This window comes from Acomys russatus, chromosome 3 (genome assembly GCF_903995435.1).
Source record: "Acomys russatus chromosome 3, mAcoRus1.1, whole genome shotgun sequence".
In the NCBI taxonomy this organism is placed as follows: domain Eukaryota; kingdom Metazoa; phylum Chordata; class Mammalia; order Rodentia; family Muridae; genus Acomys; species Acomys russatus.
The window spans coordinates 20,516,997-20,530,128 of record NC_067139.1 but is presented as its reverse complement, the minus strand read 5'-3'; the positions used below and the strand labels follow the sequence as shown (position 1 = coordinate 20,530,128).

Below are 13,132 nucleotides of genomic sequence, written 5' to 3'. Positions count from 1 at the left end.
CTGGCAGATGAAATCTGGCTCTTTTCAACCTCAGATGAACTGTGTTTTTTCTCATACCTACAGTGGTCTGCTCTGAAATGCACTGGGAGACTGGAAAAAGACTGAGCAAAGAATGGAGCAAAGAAGCTGGGTTGAGGAGGAGGTCATCTTTCTTAATGTGCTGCATTCTGTTCCTTCTTCTAGGTTCCCTTAGTTTTTACACAGAGCCATGGCCCCAGCAAAAGGTGTATCTCCTCCCCCTGAGGAGACACTCTTGGGCTTTCTGTCATTTCCATATCATAGTCACAGAATAGCTGCCTGTTTTCATATGTGACCCTTTCCCACTCATTTTTTCCACAGAAATTGTTTCCACACCTTTGGTCAGAAGAAGATAAAGATACTGTGATAATTTCAGATTTTAAAAGATAGATGAAAAACCATAGAGTTGTGCTGCTTCAGAAGTCTGGCTTATGAAATACCAGAGGTTACACTGGAATCCAAGCCCTGCTGCTTCCCTGTGCCTCTCATAGTCATCATCTGCTTTGGACATAGGATGTTGGAGTTTCTTGAATTATTTTATACCACTAAGGTTGCTGATAGTAACTTTGGAGGGTGTTTTTCTTTTTCATTTATCCTTGTACCTAAGTCATGAACTTGGAGTAATAGCCCCACTAGGCACCTTCTCTGACATATGATAGTAGTTTTAATCTCCCTCTCCCTTTCACCAAATGAGATGGAACTTTAACTTTTACTTTATTTTAAAATTGTTAAAAGTGTTTTTGCCTGCATGTATGTTTGCTCACCATGTGCACGTAGTTCATACAGAAACCAGAAGAGGGTATTAGAAGGGTGCTTGAAATCAAACCCTGGGTGCTCTGGAAGAGCAACCAGTATTCTTATCTCTGAGCTGTCTCTCCAGGCCCTGGGATGGAAATTTAATACAGGCACATTATTGTTAGAGATCACTTCTAGTCTGTAGCCCCATGTTCAAGTTGTATGCTGGATTGCCAATGGCTCAAAACCACGACATTTGTTTTTGCCCCTGGTTCAACCTTAACGTTGAGTTTACAATAGGTTTCTATAACAGCCAACTCTAGCAAGTAAAAGTCCCAGCATTTCCTTGAATTGCCCTTCCAGCATATTTTGTTGTCTAGAAGGGACTATTTCACTTTAACCCTGATCATCTGTCACTGAATACGTATCTCGCCCAGTGTCTGAGATCCTTAGAAATCAATGTTCTAATTAGAACACAGGAGCTAATCTGGCCAGATGCTAATAAGTGAGAATTGTGATTTATCTAGCAACAGGGGCAGCACTCAGCATTAACAATTAAAGGTCTGTAAGGAAGAGGGCTATTTACTTCTGACTTTTCTCCTGAGCTCATTGGGTTCAGCTTTATGCTATTAGTAGGCTTCTATTTAACGGTCATCTATCTGAAAATCATACATCAGAGGCACAGTTTAGGGACTTTTACCTCTGGGATCCATAAACTCTATTCTACTTTTCAGTGAGAGTGTATTGCCTCTCCACAAAGACAAAGTCACATCACAGACACTCCCTGTGTTCCATCCTAGTAGGCACAGATTTTCTGATTATTTAATTCACCTGCAAGGACAAGTACAGCTCAAAAATAGGGCCAGAAGGTCTGGCCGAAGTAAGTTCACATCAAAGCCTTGAACTTGCTAGTAGAAATCTTTAAGAAACTTGAAAGCTTCCCCCCCCACCCCCGCTACATTCAATGTACTAAGTACTAAGAGTCTCCACTCTAACTTGACACAAAGTCAAAAGTGGGAAACAGCATTTTATTCAGTACTGACTACTTACATGATAACTATACAAAGGTTTCTAAGCTTGTCATATTAGCTCATGACATCACACATTTATTCAAGTTTGCTTCGCTTTTTCTGGACAACTTGAATGGCATCCCTTGGCTGAACCCCACTGATTCTCTCCTTTGGGGCCCCCTTGACCTGTATGTGCTCTGCCTTCATCATATCAAAATTGCCTCCCACTTTCTTGTCTTCTGTCTCTCTTGAGGAAAGAGCCTTATGCGTAGTCAATGTCCAGTGCCATGCCTGCATGGCTGTTGAATATAGACCTGATTGTGAAATAATTTTGAGCACCAGCTCTTTATTCAGACTTGCTGGAATTTAGAAAGATATATTTTCAAAGATTTTTGTCTCTGAAATATTTCAGAATAAGAGTCCTTTCCAGCCAAGCACATGGAGAAGTGTGGCAGGTGGCCAAGGCTGTGTGGTTGGCCGGTAAGGTAGGCGACACATAGAGACTCAGTATATTTTCACATCTCCTCTACAGCTTACATAATATAATTGCACAGCTTCAGAGCCTGTATTTGGCATCAATAACTAATTAATGGCTTCTCACTATCATCCAGATCAATACTTCTTGAACTAACGTACACGTAGACTACCTATGACTCATGCTTTAGCATGCATCTTCCTTCTAAGTAGGCCTGGGAGGAGCTTGATACTATGCATGATGGATGAACATAGAGGGAGTCATTACTGCTGATTCGCATCCACACTCTGAGTATTCAAAATCACTGTCACACCAACTATAAGGCAGCACCCAATCTGAAAGGAAGTCTCACTGTTCTTTACCTGGATTCTGGTAACAATTAAACTGATGAACGCTCCTGCCAAAGAAATAGATCCAGCAGTGATTAGGAAAAAAATCGCTACTTTCTGGCCTTTGTTTTATTTTCTAAACAGCAACTGTCTTTGCCCTGCTCACATTTAGGTATACTAGGTGTTTCTAATCTAGTATCAAGTGTGTGTCAAGGTTTTCCCAAATAGTCTAAATGGTTCCTCTCTGCAAAAGTCTCTACCATCCTAAAACCATACTACCTCATGCCCTCTAGGTAAAAAGAAATACCTTTTAATTTAATTATAAAAATAGGAGCTGAGATGTAGTTCATTGGTAAAGTATGTACCGAATACAAGGCCTTGATTTGATTGCCAACTCAAATATATGTGCATATATATATATGTGTGTGTGTGTGTGTGTGTGTGTGTGTGTGTGTGTGTGTGTTGATCACTTTAAGCAATCATTAAAGAATATGTTTCTTTTATGTATTGTGTGAGGTTGTGTGGCAAACACATGTTGGGGGCAGACATTTACATGTAGAAGACAGAGGAGGATATAGGTATCCTGGTGTGTCGTTCTTCTTCTTAGACGTTTGAGACAAAATCTCAAAGAGCTTCAGCCAGCAAGCCTGTGCAGTCCTCCTGATTCTGCCACCCACAATACAGGCCATTCCCAATTTTTAACATAGGTGCTGGGGATTTGTACTCAAGTCCTTATATTTATGAAGCAAGAGTTCTTATCGACTCAGTCACCTCCCTAGCCTGAAGACTATTTCTTTAGTGAAATTTAAGAAAATAATTATGCATAGTATCCAAGGGAATCTATTTTCCTTTTGACTCTTAATGGTGCCTTTGGCATTAGGTATTGACATTTGCAGTTTTTGAGAATCCACTACTTTCCACAGAAATGAAAGCCCATTGGATCACTGATCTCCCATTTGCCAGCTGAATCCACCTTTCACCAATACAAGATTCCTTCCTGGCTTTTCATTTTGCAGGTCTTTCTCCTGTTTTCCCCATGTCATTCTAGGCCAAACCAATACCCAGTGTGACTCTCTTTCAATTGGAATCAAGAAGACTCTTCCTACTCACCATACCACTACCCTTGAGGTGGTCTTGGTCATTGGGTCTTCTCTTGGCACACTTTGGTCTTTCACCATTACCCTTGGTGATTACACGATAAACTGAACAGGAATAGGAATCATTTTTACCATGCAGGACCCGTAGAAGACACTGGAAGCCTCAGCTTGGCCCATGCCAATTTGAATGAGCTGATCTCCTAAATGACCTTTCTTCTTTTTCATCTCTCATGGGCTCATTTAGGTGAATGCCAAGGATGACGAAGGTGTTATTGTTGGATCATGGGACAATGTCTATGCCTATGGTATCCCTCCATCAGCCTGGACAGGAAGTGTTGACATTCTACTAGAATACAAGAGCTCTGAAACACCAGTCCGGTATGGCCAGTGCTGGGTTTTTGCTGGCGTCTTTAACACATGTAAGTATCCAATAGAGTAATGATTTTTAATGTAAGAGAAATTTCACTTCAAGTCTTTTTATCTATAACCTGGCAAGGAGACTTAACAGCTCCCATTGGCTCTATAGAATTTATGGGTGACTATTCTGGGATGAAGTCAATGCATATTTAAATTGTGCAGGGCCAAATATGCTCACAGTCTCTCTGACTGCAGAATCTGTATGGGAAGAATGATAGACTGTTTCCTAGATGATCCATCATTTGACACTCAGACCAATGGAGGGTTGGAGGGGCTCAGAAGGGAGTAGGGAAAGCATGAGCCATTCCAAACATTTCTTTTTAAAGATTAAAGAAAAACTAAAAATATTAATAATAAGGAAAGACATATTCTGATTTTTCTTGAAGCATTATATAAATATGCTTGTTTGTTTATTGATGAGATGTCTTGTAAGTACTTAAAAGCTTGTCCTAGATATGAAAGGGGTAGTCAGGTCATCTTATCTTCTTCTTTATCTGTGTGTCTCAGGGAGTCTGCTCAGTTAGGTATTGATACCCAGTGAGCATCTTCACCTTCCCAGCTTTGCTTCTGGGTCTTAGTTCACCCAACATCCAATCTGCAGAGCAAAACAGATGAGAACAGAATGACTCTCTTTGGTCTTCTGTATCATCTTACCAAATGGCACTTGCCTTCCTTGGCCCGGGCAATGCTACAGTTAATTCAGTGCACATTTTTAAAGGCCATTCATTTCACTATGTCTTTGCCATCGGTAATGATTTTCATTCACAGAGCACTTCTACCACCTTGGAGAAACATTAAGTCAAGTCAGAGTGTCCTTTCTGCCTGCTCATTAATAAAGAGTGCTTTATCTAGTTAGAATTTTTTAATAATTTTTTTAAAAATGAGAGTCTGGGCTATAGGCCTGGGAAGGACACTTTTTAAAATGAATGTGAGACTCACCTATTTTAGCACAAAGTTGTGACAATCTAGGACCTACCTAGTCCTGTTCCACACAAACAGAAATAACATTTTCTTTCATTAGTTGTGATTTCCTATGACATGGCCTGAATAAGAATATTTTCTGAGGCTTTTGACTATATTCATGGACTAACAGAATATTAATTTCCTTGGAGCAACTGTCAGAAGAGAGGCTGGCCTTAATGTTAGAAGGAAGCGAGCTTTGTACTGTCTGAAGGTTGGATGGCATCTTTGCTCCTCGGGCCATTTAAACCAAGGCACAGAGAGGAAGTCATACCCCTAAACTCATTTTAGGAAACAGTAAAAGGCCTCAGTCCTCCTCACACCTAAAAGTTCACTGCCACAGCTCAATACCTTCAGGCTCAGAACCAGATGAAATAGTGAAACCTTACATCTATGTATGCTGTTTGCATAAACTGGGGTCTCTGTGCCTGAGGACAGGCTTTGATGGCAAGTTAAACAAAGGGAGATTTTTCACTAGAAAGATATCACAATACAGGCAAATCAAGAAGCAAAGTTGGTGGTAAGAGGAGCTGATACCCCAAAGCAGCTTCTACTCCTCTGAAATATTGTGAGTAAGGCAGACTTTTCATAAAGTCCCCTTCAGAAACAATGTGAATGAATACCCAGTAATATATATTAAAATTCACCAGAAATGGAACATTAGTTCCAGTCACTATATTGGTGAATAGAGGTTGCAGGGAAAGGTAGGAGTGACAACCCAGTGGTGCCTGTCACCCTGTTGTTTGGGGCTTGAGGACAAGACATTTAAAGGCCAGGAACAGGACACTGATTTCAACTAAACTCATATTTAGATTTCCAAGGTTGTTCTGTTGAAAGGGCTGGATAGTCTTTGTTTAAAAAATGCTAAATTATTCTTATGGAGAGGAGGGAAAAAGGCAAGCCAAGTCATTAATCTTAAAATTGTCAGCTAAATTATTTCCAATGAGCCCTGATGTCTGGTGTCCTGGGAGTCAGAGAGGGCATTTGGATTAAGCTTAATCAATAGGTGCATATGGCAAGAGATGCACCCATGTAATTTATTATTTAATGAGTAAAATGAGTCAGTGGTGTCACCCTGCATAGAGTGGTACAAGAGCAAATTTCATCCAGAATAGCATGCCCTACTGAAGACCTGGCCTGTACAATCCTACCTTAGGATGGGCTTTCTAAAAATTGTGTTTTCAGGAACATGCCCCCTTAAGAGGATTGAATTACTGCTTCTTTGGTGAACCTGTGGTTAGAACTAAACAATTTGCTCGGGGCATTGGCTTTCTGTTAGAAATGATTTTGTTGGCACCATTTGTTGTTCCCAAGAGTCTGTCAACATAGTCTCTCTCCAGCCCTCAGGAGACTGAATGAGCCACACTTTTTGGTTGTGGAACATCTGAAGAAGGGCCTCTTGATGTTGGGAAGGATGACCCATAGGTGAAAGGATTTTTAACTGTGTTTTGTTAGATGGCTGGATGTCTCCAATGATTGTTCTCCCTTACAGTTTTAAGATGCCTTGGAATCCCAGCGCGAGTCATTACCAATTATTTATCAGCCCATGACAATGATGCCAACTTGCAAATGGACATCTTCCTGGAAGAAGATGGGAAAGTGAGCACCAAACTCACAAAGGATTCAGTGTGGTGAGTTTGATGTCCAATGGCATGGCCTTACATCAAGCAAGAGGGCTAGTCCACATGTGCTGCAACACAGACACTGCCAAGTGTTTCTCTCTTCCATTTTAAGGAGGTTTCAGTATCATAGGCATAAATGTCTTATTGTTACAGAATTTTTCAAAGTGGTGAATGGGAAATATTACTGAGAAGACAGTTTGGGCCCTAGTGATAAAAGTCAATCATCTGTCTGTATGAGAAAAAATGCCACAGCCAGCCATTGGCATAGATAATGCACATACCTGGGTTAGTTCCTCTAGAGCACCTGGTGAAGACTGTAGTTGATGTGGGGTTGCAGCCAGCATTCACATCAGCCCATCATTTCCTATGCACCCACTTATGTATCTATAATCTTACCTGCTCTAGTAGTTAAATCAGGTGAGTGGCACAAGATCCCTCATTTGCAGATGAGGAAACTGAGACCCAAAGAGATTTTTCTCAAGGTCACATATCTCATAAACTGGCAACAAGCATCTTCTCCAATTCTTCACCCCACCTATTTTTACTTCTGAAATAGAGAATTACTCTGTGAGTATAATGTTGACCATAGCCTTGACCACATGCCTAGTTTTCATTTAGCCATCAAGATGGAGAAAAGGTGACATTGCTTCCAAGCACTAGCTTCATGCATCTTTTACCCTGAAGCACAGTATTAGAAGTTGGCCATCATATAGGGAGTGAAAGAGCCCAAAGAAATTGTTGTTTCTGGAGTGCATGGAGGTGCATCCATCAGTCCAATGCAGCACATTTACATGAGGAAAAACTGCTCTGAGTCCAAATGAAAAGCTATTTAAGAAGTTCTATATGGGACAAAATTGAGACATAATTTGAGTGGCAGATATTGAATTAGGTGAAATTTCCAAGCCATAATTGTGTCCTGTGTTGTTCTTCTTCTCAAGCTAAAGTGCTGTCAGTTATAGAAGTACCCACATGGGGATGGTGGAAGTTACAAGTGCATTTTAAGAGAAGTTAGAAGTTAGAAGTGCCTGAAAAACCTGGACTGTGGGCATGGATTGACTTCAGGAGCAGAGTTAACTCACTGGGACCTATAAGTGGCCACTGGAGAATATGGAAAGAGAGAAATGGCCAAAGTGCCCCCAACTCAAAGCAGCAGGTTACTATGAGTAAAATATAGAGCCTCTTATTTGAAGTAATGAGCTATGACAGGGTTCTGGAGGCCATGGGTGCAACAAAACTTGGCCATGAACACCCAACCGCAATTTAAAGAGCCATTTAAACCTGTGGGATTACAGCCCACAGGCCTGCCTGTCTGGAATGGCCAAAACAAACCAAAAAAACATCAACCCCTAAAGTCCACTGTTGGTGGCAAAGGCAAAATAAGAATGATTTTGTTTTCTCTGCAACATGGCAACACAAACACACACACACAATCCCTCTATATAGACAACTTTAGTCTCCCACCTATTTGATCCAAATATCCCCATGATAGGTCCCTATGAGGAACCTGCAATATAGTGAGTGCAGTGAGGCTCTAAATACACTTGATATAAAATTGTGGAGCTGACAGATCTTGTCGTTACTCTCTTTGTCTTTGACACGTTGTTCTGGGTTCTGTTCCCTATCTCTAAGCCTTTCTTCAATATCCTCCCTAGTACATAAGATCTTGATCCTGGCCTGGTCTGCCACATCCCCAGTGTACACAGTGTCCTAGGCTTTTCTGCCCTCCTCTGATGAGACTCAGGGAGGGGGGCATGTGTATGGTGACTGGGCTTCTTATTGTTAGTGGCCTGTGCTACCCCAACTCAGTACATTCCCAGACTGCAAGGACAGGGACAAAAGAACTCAGAGTCTTGGCTCTGCTGCAAGCCAGCTGTGTGACCTTGAGCAAAGCAGAGTTTCTCTGTGCCTTTTTCCTCCTTTAAAGTAGAAATGACAGAATTCCCTACTCCACTCCATGCAGAGCGAAGTGTAGCAGGTGCCTAATGAACACTGGCTGCTGGGATCGCCTTCTTTATTAGATGCACAGCTGGAGTCTTGGAGATGCAATATGTTGCCATCCTCCTGAGTACCTTGACAAACTCGAAAGAGAGGGGTGCCCAGTGTCCTGAGATGACTGATACTTCTGTGACTTTGGGGTATTTTTAAAGAAAAGGCAGACACTTGTCGTGCCTGCGCAAACACAGTGTGCTTTACAAGCTATGTGTCTAGGAAGCCAGACCATGTCAAGGAGTGTGCTTGCTTAAAGGGTTGGTGAGTGCTCTCCAGGTCACATCAACCAGAATGTGGTTATCACAGCTGTGCGTGTGCACACGTGCATGCATACACACACACATACACGTTAAGCTTTTTGTTAGGCTATTCTTTGCTGTCTGGCTTTGAGGAAATGGCTTCACTTCTCTGTGTTTCAGGGAACTCCTCATCTTAGCAGCTACCATTTTCTAGTGGGGGGGGACTGTGATACATAATTAAGTGAGCTGCCCCAGGCAAAACACAGGTTAAGCATGTCTAAGCCAAAACCCAATATCTGAAATACTATAAAAATCCAGAACTTCATGTATACATGTAGAAAAGTCCTTACCTGTTCTCATGGGAGAGTCAAAATCAGAACAGAACACACTGAAATCCATCACACAGAATGACTTTCTGAATGTTTATGAGGTGTATGTGACATTTATGTCACCTTCAAGTCTAGATTTGGGTTCCACATCCAAAATGCCTTAACATGTATATGCAAATGTTCCCAAATCCAAAATGATCCAGGGCACTCTGGTGCTGGTATAGTGTTGTCAATCTATACTAACTGCAGGTCTGATGCTGATTAAAGCAATGCTTGCCAGTGGTAGGAAGGAAGGCTGATCCAGGGGTTTGCGGGGAGAGACTGATGCTAAGCAGAAACTAAAGCATGGGTGGGAGTGATTGCTGGACATTGGCTGACTGTTCAAGGGTCACTCTTGACGTAGTCAGTTTTCTAACACAGTTCTGAGGAGCAATCACCATCACCCAACCCCATGGACTAACCTCCCTCAATAGGCTCCACTGTCCCCATCAAAGGATCCTACCGCAGCCTGACTTCTCACTCCTGTACACAGTGTCAGCCCCTCCCCTTCCTAAGGAAGAAGACATTTTAATAATGAGTGCTCCATCCCTTTGACACTTAGGTCCCATTGTTCATGGCCTGTGCTAAGCTGATTTGTCCACTTAGGTCCCAGTGGCTAGAACATCTCCAGGTTCAGAATCCAGCCAGGTTTATGAGGGCCAAAATCAGGAGCCAGAGCAACAGGGCCTTTCAGAATGCTGGCTGAGGAATGTGTCAGGGGATGTGGCAAGGAGCACCAGGGATAAGTAGCTTAACTTCCTACTCCCTGTTTGTTGCCTTAGGTCCCTTGTGGTAGATATTTCCCACTTGAAGGGTGTGTAGTATACAGGCGAGGCATCTCTGAGTTATTATAGGCAGTTTGCCAAAATGGCTAACCCAGCACTTTACTGTTGGATTATGGGAATATGAGGGCCTCTCTAAGAGAAAGAGTCACTTCATGCTCAGTGGACATGACAGTTTCATTGTGCCTTAAGAGAGCTGTTCGGTCACCTCATTATTTGTGGGTCACAGTGGAGTTGGAAACAATGTTAAAAGACAGAGATGGTGGCACTTGCTGGGTCATGAAAGGTACTTCACAGCAGGCTTCCCTTTTTCTTGGTGCAAGTGTTGCCCTGTGTCCCTTGGCTGGAATGAGTAGATTCTGGTTTGATGACTCTGGGTGGAAAACTTTGCCCTTCTTGGCTCCTCCTCGTTAGAATGCAGCTCCCAGCAGGGTAGCAGTGTATGGTCTCTTATTTTTGTTTTGTTTGTTTTTGTTTTGTTTTGTTTGTTTGTTGGTTTGTTTGTTTGTTTGTTGTCTGCATTCAGCAGCTGGCAGGCTATGGAGCAAGCATAGAGTAAACAGTTTCATATGGGAAAAGAGCAAAATGCCAACCAAACTGGATAAATACCACTTTCTCATCCTATACACCCTCACTGAACATGACTATGTCCAAACCTCGGGTGCTGAGGATACAAGACAAAGTAATCAGGCTTGGTGTCCTTGAGAAGCTTCCTAGTGTTCCCCAAGAAACAACACATATAGAACACCCTTCATAAAACACAGGAGATTCATAATATGCCTGGGAAGCAGATAGATGTGGGTGGTGGTATAGGGGTGGATTGTAAGCCCAAGGAAGCAAGGCTGCACTCCTGGGAGGTGACCATGGAGTCAAAGTCATTATCCTCCTGCAAGCTTCTGGCTGCACTGTTCAAAGATGAAAAGCCTAGGAAATGTCCTTAGTCCACAGATGAAACCCAGGGGAACATTATTAAAGGTCCAAGGACTGAACTGAAATGGCCAGACATTAGCTGCTTCAGGGACCAGGCAGACAGGCAGGCAGGCAGAGATGGGCCTGCATGCAAGGATCGTGGGTTATTATGACCATGGGCATAATAACAGTTTGGCTGTTACGATGGGGCCTTTGCAGCCCCTCCTGCATGGCAGCAAGAGCCTCTTACTCTTCGCGTCACCTCCCTCAATGGGACAATGTTCTCCGTCCCCACCCCAGCTCTGCACCTGCAGGAGCAGATAGTTCTAATTGGCTGGGGCTGAGACTGAGTGGCATTACCCAGTGTTACCACCTGTCCTCCCCCACCGCTCTGGCCAGTTGTACCTTCTGCCTCAATGAGGCAGATGCGGCCTTTGCTTTCTGAAATGTTTGAGAGGCTCCAACTTGACCAGCCTTCCAGAGTGGCTCTTAGAAGCATCAGCTTCGCTGCCCGCTGAACAATGACTGTTCATTGTCCGTATCACAACCCTTCACTCCTGCCCCTTACAGGCTTCTCACCATAAGCATAGCAGCCCCCAAGTTAGCCATGGTTTCAGTTACCACTGTTGACTTAAGCATGAGGCAAAAGCACTTCAGGGTAGTCCAATGATGGTCACATGTGTGCTGGAGAAGCTTAGAACCCAGCAGGTGCTGGGTCCATGGAGCTAGATGCCTTGGTGACCTCCATCTGGTTCTGAAGGACTGCACAGTTTCTGTAGAGTCGCTGGTTCCCAGTCTGCACTGGAAGGCAAAAGGAGCCATATGGAAATGTATTGTTTTATAAGTTAAACACTCTCTGCCCCACCTCTCTCTACACACACACACACACACACACACACACACACACACACACACACACACACAGTGCAAGGTAACGTGATTAGATCTGCCACTAATTACCTGGATGACCTTGGACAAGCTGCTCACCATCTCAAGACCTTTACAGTCTCATATGCAAATCTACCACTTCAGTATTAATGAGCTCTGTAGAGTCCTCCCCAGCTTCAAAAATAGCTTTATTTTAATAAGTTATGCTGTTCTTCTATCCAGACCTTTTCTGTATAGTTCAGCGTTGTCTGTCACTTGCTTTGTGTGAAGGCTGCAAGCTTGGGGCTTCTGTGTGAACCGGCTTCACATCAGTTCCCTGGAGGAAATAAACAAAAGAGAAGGAGAACAAGAATTGATTGCAACTGCTTAGCCAGCTCCAGTGCAGCTAAAAGAAAAAAGAAAAAGAAATGGAAAACTAAACCTTCCTTAAATACTTTCTTGAAAGCGTGCAGTTGCTGTTGCCTCTGCTTTGACCTCCAAATGCAGGTCTCTCTCTGCACTGGAGGTGTTATTCATCAAGTGCTGGCAGAGCGGAGTTCTGATCACTCTCATCCAGATGCTTGGCACCCTGCCGTTCTAATGCCCATTGCACCTTACATGAAGTTCTACATACCATGGGCGCATTTTTTTAAATGGCCCATATTGCCTTCACATTAGCTTAGAGGTGCTGTATATTCCTATAAGTTGGACTCTTACGTTGCTGAATAATCTTCAGTTTCAATCACTGTGGGAAAAAAACTGATCTGAAAATAAATCCCAAATAAAATAGTATAGAAGAAAAATCCTGAATATAGATGTTGGAGGGTTTGTAAAATTATCTTGCCATGCATCCAAGTTACTAATTCTGAAACTGTATCCAAGATGTTTGTTTTCAAACATTATCTTCTTACCCATATTTTTGGCCAACTCAGTCTTACAATGATCAGTGGGAGCTAGCCCATGAGCTCTGCCATTTGCACACTGGGGAAGCACACTGAGCGTGGACCAGCCTGCTCAACAAAGAACTCACGGTTACTTGCAAATTTACCTCCAAAGATTCAAACTCTGTGAGCCACTTCCTCATCAGCAGCCCTCGATCTAAGTGATGGCCTGTTTAGCCTGCTCAATTCTTTATTATCCTTTCAGACTAAATTAAAGCCCCATGCACCTAAACTTAGAGTGATATACATATATATATAGTCAGTATCAGAATTGTTTGCTGTTGTGATCACATACTGAGCGCACAGTCACATGTGCTATGCTCTTGTAAGATGGGCAACACAGTAGACTGCTTTATACCAGTGTCACACAGACA

At 42.8% G+C, this 13,132-nt stretch overlaps 1 protein-coding gene across 1 annotated transcript in view; it reads left to right on the top strand.

Moving 5' to 3' along the window:
• F13a1 (coagulation factor XIII A chain) overlaps positions 1-13,132 on the top strand; it is a 159,731-nt gene that overhangs the window by 83,648 nt on the left and 62,951 nt on the right. The window contains exons 6-7 of the mRNA XM_051170126.1: positions 3,909-4,083; positions 6,534-6,672. Of these exons, the coding sequence (XP_051026083.1) occupies positions 3,909-4,083; positions 6,534-6,672 (314 nt within the window). The remainder of the gene's footprint in view (positions 1-3,908; positions 4,084-6,533; positions 6,673-13,132) is intronic.